Source organism: Magallana gigas, chromosome 2, assembly GCF_963853765.1.
Source record: "Magallana gigas chromosome 2, xbMagGiga1.1, whole genome shotgun sequence".
NCBI lineage: Eukaryota > Metazoa > Mollusca > Bivalvia > Ostreida > Ostreidae > Magallana > Magallana gigas.
In genome coordinates, this window is record NC_088854.1 from 36,547,465 (window position 1) to 36,565,011 (window position 17,547).

Sequence of the window (17,547 nt, forward strand, 5' to 3'; positions counted from 1 at the left end):
AGCCGATGTAGATTTCGACCAATCGATAAACGGGGCATGTAGATTTCAGTCTGGCTGTGTCTATAGAGCTATGAATTAACTATAAGTTTTTGTAAGAAATAGAGGGAATAATATTTGGTAAATGTAAATATAAAGATTACACCCCTAGATTTTACGTCTGATTGACGACTGGAACATACCTTATGCTTCTTGGACAAACAACTGAGAGCCGCTGTTGTTTCGGACGTGAAGTAACTTTGATGTCCACTAATGCCAACCAACTGACGCAATCCATGTTTAACAATATGAGTACAGAGAAGACCGAAAATGCAATCTTAAAATTAAACGATTTTATGGGTGAAAATGTCTGTACTAATCAACAATTATAAAGTCAACGAGTTTGCCCAGTGGTTAAAAAAAAAAAAAAAAAATTAAATTTGTTGCTTTACTCAGTTGAAGGCAAAAGGAAGCAAGTGGCAAATTACATAGAGGAGTTATATTTTTCTCGGTCTGTTTTAGTTCTACAACTAATGACGTGTTATAAGTCTCTGTGGGCATTGCTTAGATCATTCGTTATTCAATGTAGACCTATTAGCATCGTGGGGTTACCGGGTTTATTAAACTAGCCAATAGCAATTTTGAGGTATGGGTTGGATAGTAATCAGTTAAACTACAGAGATCAAAATAGTGTAACAAGATAACAACATATGGATTTAGAGCATCATGATGCCTTAGTCATACAAAAAATATCCCAACATGCTTTGTTCATCTGGCAAAATGGTGACGTCAACCGCGTTGGCTGCACTTTCTCCTCACTGTTGCGGTACCGCGCTTTGTTTAATTAACTGCTAATAATTTCAAAACATCCTAGGATCAACCGCGATGCTTGGAAACTTCTCACCAAGATTGTTGTAGAACTGCTGCGCATGAACGCATCGCTGTGATCCGTTAATAGTTCCAATTAGCCAACACAGATCAACACCTTCAGCAGGTGTCAAATTGTTTGATGAGACATGTATCAAACTCTCAAAATTTCGGGGGAAAATATCACACAAGTATTCCGTATATTGCTCAAGGAAAGAAGTCTAGAAATGAACAGTTGCATGTTGCATGGAAACTATCTTGGTACTTTGAGGAAATAAGTTCCCACAAGAAACTTCTATATTGTGTGTATTAACGTCATTGTTACTATTGACGACCCATCATTCGAAACCCCTTTTAGCGGTTTTCACAAGGTCAATGCCCATTAGAACTTTGACTTTTACATCACACTCCCATATTCCCATGTTAATTTCATGTTTGTTTTGATGGAGAACAAAAACCAAATGGCAATTTGTACCGGTGATTTTATTTAATAAATAAGATTTAAACAATCAAAACATGATTTAAAAAAAAAACATAGTTGAAAACTAAGTTAAGCCGTCATCATGTTGATTAAGTGAAATTCTTGCCCCCTTTTGCTTTTATTAACGGTGAGTTTTCATGTAAAAGTTTCAAAGATTATTCCACAGAAATGATAAACATCAAATATTCAAATTGTATTCTTTCATTCTTCTGATTGATCAATCACATTGTGCGATCAAAGATTTTTGTATTCGTCTAAGCAAAATTAAAATTGACTAAAATTCAATTTTTATTGAATTTAGCAAAGACATAACATTCAAATGCATCGGAACTTTTTTAAATACATGAGCAAGAGTTAACAATAAATAATCAATTAATCTTTTCGGATCATAAAAGCATACAAACGTTGTCATAAAGTTGATGACCTGTGTTTTGTGCACGTATCACAATGATGGACATAAAAGTTATCACTGATGTATGTAACTCGTCTTCATTTTTATCACAGAAATCAACATGACACTGAACGGAAGCACATGGCCAAATGGACGTTTTGCATAATTAGAAATACAGAAAAACAAACAGAAAAAAATCACGCTAGTGCGATGCTTAATTAAGTTTATCCTGGGAACAATTTATGATTTTTATATCATTTCAGCAACAAGACACACATATTTTTACACACTTGAGCTTTTAAATAACAAATTCGATCGTAAAAATTCATGGAATGTAATCTGCTTGATAATACCACTATGATAATTCGGAACCTTTCCTCCTCATCAACATGATCGATGCGTGAATATAGTGTGCTTTTTCTTATGTCCATAAAATTGTTTGCCCATTTTTAACATCGTTATGGTAAAGTCAATGTCATAAACAATACGTCTTGGCTTGATGTTCTAAGCCTTGAAGAACTCCATCTAGGGAAATGACAGAGTTAACGATTGGAAAAACAATGTTTATGATTATGAATATTGTTATTTATCACATTTTGTTTTTTTTTTTGTCCAGATCTATTAACCGTGATTGTGAAAATTGTCGGCTGTATATATTGTCCAATACACAAGGTTAAACACTCCAAAGCAGATCGGAAACAGGAAGCGACAGGCCACGTCTAAATACATTGCGTGTAGCAATCCGGAAAGTTCTCGGTGTTTTTGGACAAGAGTCGGGTCCATTTCCGGATCCAGTCGCATAAGGCCTCTGTCGTCCACCAAAACCTGAAGTGACAAGAAATCTTTATTCTGTATCAATATTGTAAGCCCGAATATCAAAGGGAATGTCTATTACTCTGAGGGTTTAAAGCAAAATCATTTAATCATATGAAGCAGTAGGACGCATGTTTAAAAAATAAACAACTACAAGACTTGGAGTGATCGTGTTTGGTGATAAATGGCCCAAATACTTATTCAACAATCACTCACAGCAAGCCTCGATTTCGTTCGGCGATAACTTCGCGTGATTTGGCGAGAATTTTCTTTGCTGTTGGCATATTTACCATTTCTTGTATTATTTGAGTAAATACCTGTTTGTTTCACGCTAAATACGCAAAATGCTTCGTAAATCAAAATGGAAACGCCTGCTTACACCTGCGTATGTGATGTCATACCCCATAAGACTTGAAATGTTAGCATTGTATTTTGCTTTGTATAATTTTATTTGTAAACTTCTCAAATTCATAATTATTTTAAGCTTCAAATAAAAATGGCCTTAGTTTTTAAAAAATGAGATTGATTACTATAAACGTGAAGTTGCACAGTTATAATAAAACATTCATTCATCAAAATCGCAAGCTTACAGTGTGATCAATGATAAAATAGTTCTTCGATTTAGCATTTGTAAAGTAATCTCACCCCAGAGCCTTTTCGTTTCTTTCTTTGCTCACTCAGAGTCGGTAACAGAAACAATTTCTTGAAACCAAATCCTTTGTTGGTGTCCTTTCTTGCAAGTACGTTAGCTACAGCAAACTCAATAAGAGCCGCAAATACAAAGACTAGACACATGGACATCCAGATATCAATGGCTTTTGTGTAAGAGACCCGGGGGAGGGTGGCATTGACGGTAGAACTTTGTTGGGTCATAGTTAGGACTGTCAACACACCAAGGGAAATTCGCCCGGGCACGGCATTCACGTTAAGCCAAAACGAGATCCAGGACAGCATGACGATCAGCATGCTGGGAATGTACATTTGAACAAGATAATATCCTATGTCTCTCACAAGATGAAATTCAGCTTGAAGGAGACTATGATTTCCTGCGAAAGCACAAATAAAGTTATGAGTTATTCTGTTAGCATGATTCCTATCATAAAAATGACCATTTGTACAGTTTGCAATGCGATTTTTATGTAAACAATTTTCATTTCTCTATAGTTGCTGAGCGGATTTGTTTTAACGTATACGGCGGTCTCCTATCATTTTAAAATAAGTATTGGTTTACTCTGTGGAATTATTTGTATCAATTACTCTTTCTCACCTGCTCCTCGGCGCTCGTTTAATGTTTTTAATGTTCTCTTTTCTACGACCCGGAACTGGTTCATTTCAATGTTGTCGCTGATCTCCACAGGCACGGCACCCTCAGGCATTTGGGTCATGTTTGCAAGGTCAGGGCGATCAGTCCCCACCCACTCCAGAATTATATTATCTTCGTTGTAACTAACTAACAAACAAACAATTAAAATCTGTTAGTTATTTTGTTTTTTTTGTTGCTTATATTATTTAACCCATTTATTAATCCAAACATGTATATCAACAGCAGTTACATACAGCTCTCCATTTCGATCCTGCACACTTGTTTATCAAAAGGATAGTTTCTGAGGTCCATGGGACAACTAAGCGTCAATGATAGTCTGAAATAAACATTGCAAAATGAGCTAAGTATTGATGCATAGCCACTCATGGTTATGCAATGGGTAAGCGACATTTAGTATTTACAGTATGCTGTTTTATAACGAAAAGTCAAAATTGTCAAATTTTATAATTCAATTTTATAATTGAATGCAAAGTTGTTTTAATCTGTTTTTCTCATCAACAACTGATCTAAAACACTGGGCTTCGGAGAAATCATATGTACTAAAGTAAATATGGGTGTGATCTTTAAGCGGATGATTGAAGTGAAAATACGGACATATTTTGCCACCTGCTCTTCCCTCACTGCATTTACGATCAAAGACGTAGACGGTAAGAAATGCAAATAAAGAGTTATGTCTGGCCTTATTATTGGCGAAGAAGTTGGGAAAAATATCTGCTGTTTGTTAATTAACAGAGATTTCTTTCCCAAATCTCTGTCAAAATTGTTGTCATTGAAAGTGTTATGTTTATCAGGCGTCGATCAATACAGACAAAATCGAGTAGATTAACTATATCCAAAATAGAACCGAATCTCGCTTAATGTCAAAATACAACATTTTTGAAATACCGTGTAAACATAAACTAGACTACATGCGCACAGTTCCCCCCTCCCTGGATGATCCTTATAATCCCAACTATCAATCAAAACCATCACTACGACGTGGCAGCCATTGCATCTTACCACATCCTGTAATTGCTTGAGATTAAAGATTTTGGAGAATCCAAGTAAATCAGTAGGTGAAGTGTAATCACTTACAGTAAACATTTTATACCTGACTGTATATGTTATTTTTCCATTGGTGTAAACCCGCAGCATTTTGTTGGGCATGAATACTTTGTGAATGAATGCACTTTTTTCGTTAGGAAAGAACAAGTCAGGCGTCCAGATGTTGTCCAGTCTCTTGGAGTCGAATTCTAAGACGAACGTGTCGTCATATCCGGACGTCCAGGGTATAAAGCGAGCATCATTCCAATTTAAATGAAGCATGATGCTCACCGTGAAATCCTGAAGGAAAATGATAATTAATATTATAATGATATTAAAGTAGACTACATATACATTTATAGGCATAGTCGACATCATATTCCAAAAGGTTAACCAAACACTTCTATATTCCAAACCGAGTAAATATTTGCATATACATATCGATATTATGTTTGATATTTAAAAACATTTTGTTGATATGCATAGACTATCAAAAAGAATTAATTGTTTGAAATGTCAAAACACGGTATTGCTTTACGTACCATGTCCACCTCATTAACTGAGTCGAAGCTGTCAATAGCAAGTTGGCATTCCACTTTAGTTGCAAAATCTGAAAAACAGCACGTGAAGAAAGTGTATGAAATATCAATTTCATCGGAAAAAAGTCGTTACCTTCAATCATGCAATATGAGTCCGACATGATTTGTGTAAGACAGTTACCAAACTAGTTAAGTCGTTTAGTATCCTGATTTCAAAATGAATCAAACAAAGTTGATATATTACACTGTGCTGGATAATTACGCTAGTGCCAAGATGACATTTTTGCGACAGTTTAGAATCATTTTAACAAGAGCTTGGACTTTGGGTAGTTGTGTTAAACAGCATTGTGACGTAGGCCTGTCTATTTCATTGCTGGCCAATCAGCCATGGCTCTTTGAAATCAACAAGATTTGCCTGATTTGTTTGATTTTGAGTTAAGACTACGCAATCGTGTTTATTTCGCTTGAAATCAGCGTCATTTTTAACTTGTTTTGACGCAAGAAATAGATGGTTACATCGTACTGAATGTCCAAGGTCTTGTTAAAATGGTCAAGATGCAGTTTTGTAAAAATCCAGATATTAATACCAAATGATTGACAATGAATTGTCTGGGGTGTATATAATCACTTTTATTTTTAGTGTGTTTCACCTAACATGTGAGATATTTACCTTTAAAAATTATTATATCATAGGAAAATAATAATTCCCATTGGTGAAATAATTTATACTTGCAGGAAATATGGAAAATCCAACATATGATTCACTAAAATTCCCATAGAATATATATTTTCTATACGACAAAAGAATTTCCTGATGGAATTAGACTTAGATATGTAGTTTTCCTATAGGTAATCCAATCGGAGTTTTAATTTGTTCAAATCCCATCGGAATTTTAATTCTTAAAGGAAGTTCTTTTATTCTTATGAGAAATTGCAAATAACCTATAGGAAATTCCAAATATCTAATGGATAAACTACCTTTTCTATCTTCTATCTTAAAAATTGTTTATCAGTAGGAAATTATTTTTAAAGGTAAACAAGTCACCAGACAGGGAAGATATATAAATAGCAAAGGTGGTTATAAACTTCTTAAGCAATGATCAACCATATGGCATAATTATTTGAATTTTTGATACATGCAACTTACACTGATGCAAAAATGCCACCTTGGCACTGGTATATCCAGCAACTCTTCTATATTTAACAACGTCTTAAACGAGCTATTTGTAGAACTAATAAACTTTTGAATATTTTTGATCGAGTTAAGGGATGCCCTAATAATGTTCATGTATGACTTTTAAGTCATATGCTTCAAGTGTGCTTGAGCATGAGTAAATAACAATTCCTTGGAGAAGTGAAGTTGGCCAGTCCATAGATGGTCATCGTCAGTTTCGTTTCTTTGAGAGACATGTACCTTATGATAACTAGTGATTAGTTCCAGGTCATTGAGTTTCATAAATTAACTGGACCAGAGAGACTGTTACTACTGTAGGGTATTAATAAAAATTATAATGTTGAGACTCTTGTAACTATATTTTTATATGGCTGTTTAATCACCAACAGAAATGCTGATGTACTTTTCAATCATATTTATACCAAACTGTGTGTTTTACGACCAACAAAGAGTGCAAATCACGAGACCACACAATTAATCATTAACTCTCACTTTTATTTGGAAAATGAATATTCCACTGGCTGACTACCACAGTTTGTTGACGTTGGGAATTGGTCGCCACAGTTTAGAAAATGAATAGTAAGCAAGTAGGGAAAGGAGGGATCGAAAACAGGATACCCGCATTGGGAACAAATGACCTATATAAGTCGCAATTACTTCCATGGAATTAATACTCGTCCATTATCAATCACTCTTCCTGTGGACTCGGTCCGAGGGGATCCGAATGACCGATTGTTACAGATCTAGAGGTAAGCTAAGTGACGATTGTCGAACTCTTGCATTATTGGTATAGGTTTTCGGAGGTCAATGAATGATTCTCTCTCCGATCTTGTGACCTGTTATACAGGCCATGGGCGTAGATGAATACTTTTAGAAACAATATATTGGCATTCAACTGATTAAAGACCTCAAATGACGTCATACAGATTGGAGATTCTCAGAAACATCATTGCTTACAAGGTTTCATAGAAGCAAACAACTGTCTGCGTAATCAACCTCTGTACGATAAATCAAGTACAAAGATAAAAAGTTACTACATGTATTCTTATCATAAAGCTATCTATAAGCTAAACAACTAGATTATATATAAAATAATTGCACGATAATCCCATATGAAAAATGTGCCTGTGGACTAATTTTTATTAAAATGCTTTAAGATATATATATGGTTAACTAAACGTACCTGTTACTGAGGTATAGAGAGATTAATATTATTTTTATGCAATGATTATTGCAAAATTGTGTTATGATAACTGATTTGTTTTCAAAACTTCACAAATATTAAGGAGGAATAAAGGATGAACTTTTTTATAATCAAATAGATTTTTTTTCATATTTCATAAAGTACATGTGTCGTTTGTTGCATAAACAGAATTAATTGTATTCATTTGAATTAATATGATAGTACTTAACATAGCTCACACGTCTTTATTTTAATGAGAAGGCTTTAGTTTATCAATAATAGGTTTTTTTCCTTTCAAACTGTGTTGTTTCTTCTTTTCAAAACGATTTTTGTTCAAATATTTATGCGCTAACTTATTTATCTTGTGTAATTTTAGATTAATATATTTACATTTTTCAGTGTCTTTGCCTGTGATAACACTACGTATCGATTTTGTACTATATAACCCATGCATAATACAAATGACGCCAAATTGAGGCGCAAGCGGGGTTTGCTTATTTATATTTAAATATTTAATCGTACGGTGGCTTAAAATTATATAAATATAAGTAATAAGGAATCATTCTTTGAATATTATGAGGTGATAATTTCGGTCGATGCATGATCAAATCTATCATAAAGCCCTTCGGGCTTTATTGGATTTGATCACGCCCGACCAAAATTATCACCCCATAATACTCAAAGAATGATTCCTTATTCCTTATATATTTATATATATTTTTTTTACGGCGGGAAGAGAATCTGAATGTGAACACAGGCGTCATATTAACAGTCATATAACTGTATAGTCTTGTCTGATGCCAGTCTAATGTCGCTTAATGAATATCAGTTTTAAAGATAAAAAAAACAGATAAAGATTAGCACTTACGACATTAAAAATCAAATTAAAGCATACATCATGAACACAATAAAACAGATTTAAGAAAAATCTGAATACATGATATAATATTTATTTCTTCCATTATGATAGCATCTTTTAAATTTTCCTGGCAAAAACGTGAAGACAGACTCATCTTTAATTTACATTTCCTGTCATAATATTAATTTGGAATGTAGTTGACAAGAAGCCAAGCAATAACGAATTCCATTTCAACAGGAGAAAGTCCGTCTACATGTATATTGCAGAGTGTATACTAATGTATTGGGTACAAAATGACACCGTATATCTGTTTAACAATTGTCTTAGATTCGCCTTTTTGAGAGTCTTAAAAGTTTATTTTCACTGCTTTTTCAAGTCACAATTTGACATATTTTAATGCAGGACACTTAGAACCAGTTTAACAAGAGCTTGGACTTTTGGTAGTTGTGTCAAACAGCTATGTGACGTAGGCCTGTCTATTTCATTGCTAATCAACAAGATTTGTCTGGCTTTTGAGCTAACTTAAAGACTACGCAATCGAGGCATATTTCGCTTGAAACCACGTCATTTTTAATTTGTTTTGACGCAAGGAATAGATAGCTACGCGCAATTGAAAGTCCAAGGTCTTGTTAATATGGTTCTAAAATAAAAACTTAATTAGAAATGTAAAATAAAAATGTGTTTGAATGTATGTGTCAGGCTTGGGGCGAATTACATTGTAAAGTAATGCATTACATTACCATTACTTCATGAATTTGGGCATTAAATTACCATTACCATTACTTGATTTTCTTGAAGTAATGCATTGCATTACCATTACATGAGTAAAGTAATGCATTACCATTACCATTACTTTGTTTTAAAAAAGCAAAGCTAATAAAGAGTTTTTGCAAATGTTTCAAATATAAAACACCCTTTAACATATCTACAGGTTCATGCTCAATATCAGGTTCAAATTCAATGACTATACAAGAGTCATTCTTTATTTGCTCAATATATAATCATCTTGTGGCATTATGAACAACATACGTATTACATAAGTAAAATGATATTTATAGACATTTGGCATGATACAATGTAGGATACGAAATAGAGACACAGAATTACATGCATAACAAAAAAAAAAAATTATGGAATAATGTTGCCGTTATTAAAAGCTAAATAAAGATATTTATATATAAATAGATATTACACAAATCTTTATGATTTTGGACACTTGGTTTTTCCCAGTTATATTTCTTAAGATACGGTGTTTTAATTGTATTTCTTTCTACTGAGGACACTTTAAGACAAAAGATTGCTTTTGCACTTTATGATCGATGTACTATGTGTACATGTAGTTCTTTAAATCGAACCGTGGAAATGAACTAAGGGTTCTTTTTTTTTTGGTATTAGAGTCTAACTATGTGTGGTTTTGATAATGTAACATACTGGATTTTTTCAAATCGATATCCACAGCATGAACACACTCTCTAGACAAAAAATGAAATAAAAGAAGATATCTATTCACTGTGTTTTACAATACATCTATGTTCATCAATCATTAATTCGATCCCACCAATTAACATGTTCCCTTGCAGATCTAGAAGTATTCTTATTTTTCTAGAGCTTCTGACAGGCAGATACTATTTATTACTGTCTTGTTTTGACCGCTTTAGATGAGACTCGATACAAATATAATACCAAATGTACTCTTAAATGACAGCTGGGAAAAAGAGTAGTTAATCAATCGGTATACAGTGTACACTATAATATGCGATTCGTCAACTTAATATAGATAAAGATTAGTCTTACCGTCGTTAAAATTGGGCGGAGAATTCCCAATCTTCTCTTCGATCAAAGATATCAGTTCGGTTCTGGAAGAAAAAGAAACAACCATTTAAGGTCAATAAATAATGAATACCCAAGATTCTGTTTGAATGGTAATTGGTAATCAGTTATAATATCCATAAAACAAAAGAAAGCATTCATTTTGAGTTCTTAACCTTTTTATATAAATACACGATCCTTTCCCACTTGCGTCTTTCATTTATCAATGATTAATAGTGACCAAAACAACTTAAGGAGATGTGTTAATAATACATTGCAATTACTATTATTATACTTTCATGTTAAATACTAAAATCTGATTGGATTAGACGCAGTTGGTAATCCGTTCTATTACCCTCAGCGTTAGCAACACACTTGGCAACGGGTAATACATCGAATTGTTACATGCGCGTAAATTATGCGCGTACGGTTCGCCGTAGAATTCACTTCATTTCTATATAGAAGCAGTAAAATTTTCTTTAAAATTAAGACATTCAGTATAATAAAATAAATAGTGCCTGTTTGGGAGGGTAACTGTTGAAACAGAATAAGCACATAGAATTTTAAATCCATTTCAAATGACAAACATTTTACTGCATATTTCAAATATATATATTCTTAACTAACACGAGATGGTTAGTACTAAGAAGTAGTTTTTTAGGGAAATATGAACAAGACTAAATGTATTTCACTCGCTCTTTACTTGATTTCCGGCATGCAAAAGGCAAAGCACACAAAATGGTATATTGATTCGTAAATATAGACTTATTTATAAAAGTATGCTGTAGGCATACAGGGCCGTACATTATAAGAACTACAATTTGCAAGTATGGCGCAAAATAAACATCCCAAAAGCTAACCGTGGCATCTTGAAGAAAAAGAATTTTCGTAAATAACAACCTACATGTAATGGTTTAATTTTGGTGGAACGTTGTAAAATAACAATAACAGTCGCAATGTGTTTGTAACTGTTATTTCTACAGTGATGTTTGCATAAAACTTGTCCATTAGTATATGATTATTGAATTGTTTAAAAGTTTCAATGGCCAGATTGAGAAAACAAAATAATTATAATGAATGTTACATCTGATAAATTCAGCATTCTTTCTAAGAAATGAATAATATTTTTTTTGAAGAAGAAGACCTCAGTAAAGTATGAAAGTCTGACTATCCCACACAAGACTGGAAAATGTTTCGGTATAGATCTGTATCACAATATTCAATTTGAGAGAGAGAGAGAGAAAGAGAGAGAGAGAGAGAGAGAGAGAGAGAGAGAGAGAGAGAGAGAGAGAGAGAGAGAGAGAGTTTTAGAGAGTTTTTATATATATAAGAGATATTGTTATACAACTAATCAATTTACAATAGCTTGGGCTTTGGGTAGTTGTGTCAAACAACATTGTGACGTAGGACTTTCTATTTCATTCTGCATATTTAATTAAAACCAACATAATTTTTAAATTGTTTTGATGCAACAGTCCCATCCTACCAAAAGTCTAAGGTCTTGTTAGAATGGGTTTTGCATTAGCGCTACAGTAAACACAGTGATCGGAACTAATTTAATGAATTTGAAATTTTAAGCAGAATAGAGGGAATATTCTCCGTGAAAAATCCGTGATGGTGGCATGAAACTGACTAATTTAGCGTTCTTTCACACATGATCATTTACAGAACAAAATCCACTGTTCTACAAGAACTTTATTTGTTATGTTGGCTTCTTTTCAAAGATTGGAATATGTTTCAAAGGAATTGACACTTTTGGACTTCTGTGTTTGTTCTCACAAAGAAACAAAATGCTGTCATTTTAAAACAAGAAAATTTACAATTTTTTCATTAATCAAATACATGTGATTTGAAAGTCTAGTGTATGAATCTACATTTTTGTACATGGCAGAAGGAACAATAACTTGTGGAAAGCACAAGCTGTAGCATTGCAGCACTTCTAATCTTCCAAATTAAGTCGAATTTCTTTAGGGAAGGATGTACATCACTTTCAATTAAGGACCTTGGTAAATCAAATATGTAAAACATGATGGAGTTGAGCGGGAAACCATGTCTTCCTCGGTCCACCGGGGCACTGACCCTACCGCCCGTAATACAAGCCTGGACGGAGGTTTACTTAACATTACCCCCAGTAGTAAGAATAGAAATACATGAAATGAAATCTCGATATCGAACTGCCTACGTCACCCTGAGACAGATAGAATTAGCAGCCCTGGGCGCACCTGTCGAGAAACGGATTATAACAAGCAAATATCCCCCTGCTTTGTAGATATTTACTAAACCCATCACGATGGGTAGATAAGATTAAGGGAGGAAAAACGATGGCACAATATGTTTGCTTGCTAATACCCACAAAATAAAAGAATGACGAGGCAAATTAGAAACCTTTTAACATAGATTATTTGAAAGAACTTAAATCTTGTAATAAAAAGCTCCTACCTGTTCATTAGCCATTTTTTTTTATCAGTGAAACGTTCTTTTTTTTTATTCAACGATGGCTTTCTAGCCAAATATTTTTGCTAACAAGCTAAACAGACTGTAACATTTATTGATAAAAACCTCAAATTCTTTGAAGTGAAACATGATAGATACTTGCAATTTGTGTCTGTATGTGGAGAGAGAGAGAGAGAGAGAGAGAGAGAGAGAGAGAGAGAGAGAGAGAGAGAGAGAGAGAGAGAGAGAGAGAGAGTGTGTGTGTGTGTGTGTGTACATGTATTTTATTTCATTATTTTGTGTTAAAACACAAACGTTGTCTTCTAAAATTCCATACACTTGTAGTTTCATTTTTTGCTAATGAGTTTTAGTTCCAAGTTTAATTTTAACGATTTAGTATTTTAATCACAATATACATGTAATATCAAAGGCAAAACTATCTTAAATCATTTTGCAGACAAACCTTTATGTTCATAAATATGTATGGTCGATTTTAAAATTGCTATTTGTTCATATTAATCATTTACAAATCAGCTTCTGCATTTCAAGAGGGGGCAATTAATAGAGATATTATGAAACTGCCCAAAGGATTTTTATTTGCATGACTGCTCACAGCACGATGAATTTTGCAAAAATTAAAAAGTTAAACGGAAGATTACCCACTGAGAGATCAATTCATACAAAGTACATTTACAAATCGTTCGTAATATAGTTTGGCCAGTTACCATGCGGAGATTCCTTTTGGCCTACAGGTATTTAGATCGGGGTCGAGATACAGCGAACTAAATTCCAGGATACCACTTGTGGAGAGAAACTAGAAAAAGATATATCTAAACACCCGGAGAGAAATAAGTGAAACTAGGCACTATCTTCAGTTTACATCACCGAATCTTCTCATTAGAAACTGAGTGCTCAATCAAATGCACTGCTGCACGAATGATTGAAATTTGGGAAATCATTTCCTGGTTCAAATTGTCCTATCGCACCCCGCACATAATTAGTATACTTAATTGTGTTTGTTTTTACTTGTAATGCATATCAAGAGTGGAATATCTAAACCATCTTTAAGATATTAACCTTGAAAACCGTATGTAAATTAGTGTTCACAAAAGATCGAATTGTTAATATCCAAGGACTCTAATTCAATTAAACCATCAGCCAGTTTGGTGTGTAAAGAGAAAAGAATGTACACCTAGTTAAACCTTTTGTTAGAGTATTAAGGGATGAAAAATTTAAAAAAAATTGTGAAGTATGCCTGATGAATAATAATTGGACAAAGAACCCCCCCCCCCCAAAAAAAAAAGGCTTCGTGTATACATGCATGTGTTTATCAGTTAATAATTGGAGAAAACGACAATATCCTATTAATTTATTTGAGTAATTTTTATGAAACTTAAATACAAGTAGCCATGGTGTGTTTTTTGTGTCAAGAAAATATGTTGACAGCTCGTTATGCACAGAGGTTAAAATTGAAAAGTTGAAAACGATGAAATATAGACCAGTAGGTCAAATTCATCGATTGGAATATGTTACATTAACGTTTTGTAATTCAAAGAATTCAAAACTATCTATAACAATCAGAATATACTGATGAAAAACCTAACAGTTTTCTAACATCATCAGTGAAGTCTGAAGTTTGATGAAAAAGATACGGAGTAGTTTGAAACACATTCTTAAATTTTTATCAAATATTAGCCATGATAAATGAAACTTGCACCAGTTAGCACTTCATATCCGACGATTCTAAAATCAGTCAAATATATACTAGACACAGCACAACGTATATCTTTATGAAATATTACTATCCATTACTCTTCTGTAAGTTGATAAAGTTTTGATAAATGACTGCTTATATCTGTTTTATTTATCTAGGGAATTAGGCTTCTAGATTTCTATGAAATACAGACCCTCCAAACTTCACGATGACTTGCGCTGGTGTCACTATCTAGGATAACCAATTAGTGACTAATTTTCAGATCTACAGGACTGTCAAACTATGGATTAAAGCAAGCATTCAGCATAGTTTATTACAAGAGGTAAATTAATGACTAAGGGTTCTTCCTCATTATCAAGATGAAAGTTACAACTCTCCAATGCTACACACTCTAAAGTTTGTTTGAGAAGAATTTATTTCAACACGTTGAGGAAATAATTAGCCACAGAATAACAGATTCAAAAGTTTGAAGCTTGATATAAATTGTGCGCCTTCTTCTGTTCACGATTTTCTAGTGGGATTGAAAAAAACGAGCGGTTTTGATGTACAATAACTCTGTTATCACGGCTTACACTTTGCCTTAAAATATAAAGGGTTGAAGGCAGTATCTTAAGATTCTGGTAAATGCTGAACTGCCGAGAATTTTTGTTGTGTGGCATGTTTTAGATTTTGTACGTGCAACTATCAAGACACTTGTTATACTTGATGGGATAACTTGGAAATAAGTGCGCCTTGATTAACCTAGCAAAGAAATCAAAGAATTAGATTCATCTCGACATGAATTTTGATTTTGATTTTTATTACAATTATTATTTTTTGTAAAATGTATTCAATATTCCTTTCAAACACATAAACAGTCTTGGTACTAAATGGATGAACAAGCAGTGTTTACTTGCAGTTAGTGCATACGCCCTTTTATGACAAACCATACACATGAAATAAAACGTAGTATATTATATAGAATACATTTTTAAATACTGCAGATTTAATACATAATGTTTTCACTATGTACAGAAAAATGCAGTAAATAAACCAGGGTATTATAAGGATACTGATGTTTTATGGCTTGATCAGTGGCAGAACAATAATTACAATTTTGACCTACCTTGTAAAATCTTTCATAGCTGTATTGCCCCTAATAACAGCTCCAGTACACGCGAACAAACAGGCCAGTATTTGCACCAAAACCATCTTGGAAATTGCACGAGAGAGAATTCACGGAAACTCTGCACTTAGGATCTCCCTGTTTCTATTCCTAAGGAGTTCATTTAATTAAAAGTTTAGCAAAAAACGTACTAATTATCCTTCTGATTGCAAGATCATATGACGTATATCTATCTCTGGAGGAACTAGGGATAAACGGCATGTTCCAACACCATCACCCACCACTGAATCACGTGACATCAACAGGTTAGAATCGCTATGTCTGTAGAACTGGGTGCATATTTGAGAAAAAGAGTCCCGTTCGCTACCTTGTCCAAGTGTTCTTTGAAATTGACCATACGATTGGCCTCAATCGCCAGATTTGCTGGGATGTAAGTCAACAAGGTTTACACGAGCCCTCTTGGAGCTATCTGATCGATAACTGTAACCAAATTTTCTAGTATTTGCAAATCTATGCACCTTGGAAATATTCCGTCAGTCAATACGCCGGACGCTGGTGTGTAAAGAGAAACGAGCGAACGTTTGGTGTGCTAAAGTATTTATGGGAGCAGGCTTGCTCTATAATATAACACTGCTGGATACAGATAAAAAATCATGCAATTGTGTTAGGTTTGACAAATTAACTCGTACAACAGAAACCTATATAAAACTTAGCACAACTCGAAGGGGAGGGACTCCAGATAAAGTTTGCACCATATGTTGTTTATTTCTTTCTTTTTTTCAAAATACAAAACAAAAAAATGTATCTTATTTATATTTTCTACTAAAATCAAGAATTTTATTTGGAGAAAAGACTTTAAAAAAAAAATAAATAAGGGAAAATCCAAAATAATTAACAAATGTACACTTTTTAAGTAATCAGATTTTTGAATAAATATATCTTTAAATCAAGAAAAAAAAAGTTCGTATCTGGTGACTCATCGTGTTCAGACATGGGTTGAAGTTAACACTGCTTCAGAAGAACCTGTCGGTGATAGAAATCTAACCTGTGGGTGTGATAGCAGGCAATCGTTTGACGGAATCTCTTGAAGCTGAAGTTCCTTGATGAAGGATTATGCAGACTTTTATATCCGAACTTTTAAAATCTCTCACCGCTGTTATTCTAAGACTGATAATTGTTAAAACCATCTGTTGATTATTTAGAGAACTTTTTTTTCTTAAAAAGACGTCATGACGGACGTGAGGTTAATGGCGGCATGAGACTGACTTCGTGACAGGACAAATAGGGTTGATCCGAGGCAAAACCCGAGCATAGATAGTTTGCAGGATGGTCGGGTTTTTATACTTTTATATTGAAAAAAAATATTTTTATATACGAATTTAGGTAAATTATCTATTGAATTTTATGTTTAACTGATAAAAAATGAATTTATATCGAAACTTTTTTATTTTAAAAGATAAGTCAAATCATTCTGGTACACATCAACATGAAACAGATAAAGTTTTCTCAGACTGAAGTTCCTTATATAAAAAAAATTAAGTGCGTAGAATTAAATAATAATAATAGAAAATGTATAAGAGGGGGTTTACACAAAAGAAGACAAAATTGATTTCTTCCAAACAAAGGCCACTGATGTACATGTACGTGTATCGTAGTTCTCTCGAAGAAAGCTAAACGCCATTTATTTAAAACGACTATAAGGAACCGTTTTTAAAGTAAATATGTTATACAACTATGCAACTATTTCGGATCTTTCCACAAAATTATAATGTATTTTTATGCATATGATAGGTTTGATCACGTCCCGACCAAAATTATCACCTCATAACATTCAAAAAATGATTCCCTTTTACTTA

The 17,547-nt window shown here is 33.5% G+C and overlaps 1 protein-coding gene across 1 annotated transcript; it reads right to left on the reverse strand.

The window, feature by feature from the left end:
* Nucleotides 1-1,308: 1,308 nt before the first annotated feature.
* On the reverse strand, nt 1,309-16,358 carry LOC105331126 (glycine receptor subunit alpha-3). Its single transcript, XM_034444434.2, has 8 exons — nt 15,692-16,358; nt 10,425-10,486; nt 5,418-5,485; nt 4,943-5,175; nt 4,086-4,168; nt 3,796-3,978; nt 3,174-3,574; nt 1,309-2,540 (listed from the first exon to the last, which is right to left on the reverse strand). The coding sequence occupies exons 1-8, from the start codon at nt 15,775-15,777 to the stop codon at nt 2,337-2,339; spliced, it is 1,320 nt and encodes a 439-aa protein (XP_034300325.1). The 5' UTR covers nt 15,778-16,358; the 3' UTR covers nt 1,309-2,336.
* Nucleotides 16,359-17,547: the final 1,189 nt, after the last annotated feature.

Coding starts and splice junctions, on each gene's coding strand:
- LOC105331126 (XM_034444434.2), bottom strand. CDS start 15,777: ATGGTTTTGGTGCAAATACTGGCCTGTTTGTTCGCGTGTACTGGAGCT. Junction 5,176..5,417: donor CAGTTAATGAGGTGGACATG/GTACGTAAAGCA, acceptor ATTTTCCTTCAG/GATTTCACGGTGAGCATCAT. Junction 3,979..4,085: donor CAGGATCGAAATGGAGAGCT/GTATGTAACTGC, acceptor TTTGTTTGTTAG/TTAGTTACAACGAAGATAAT.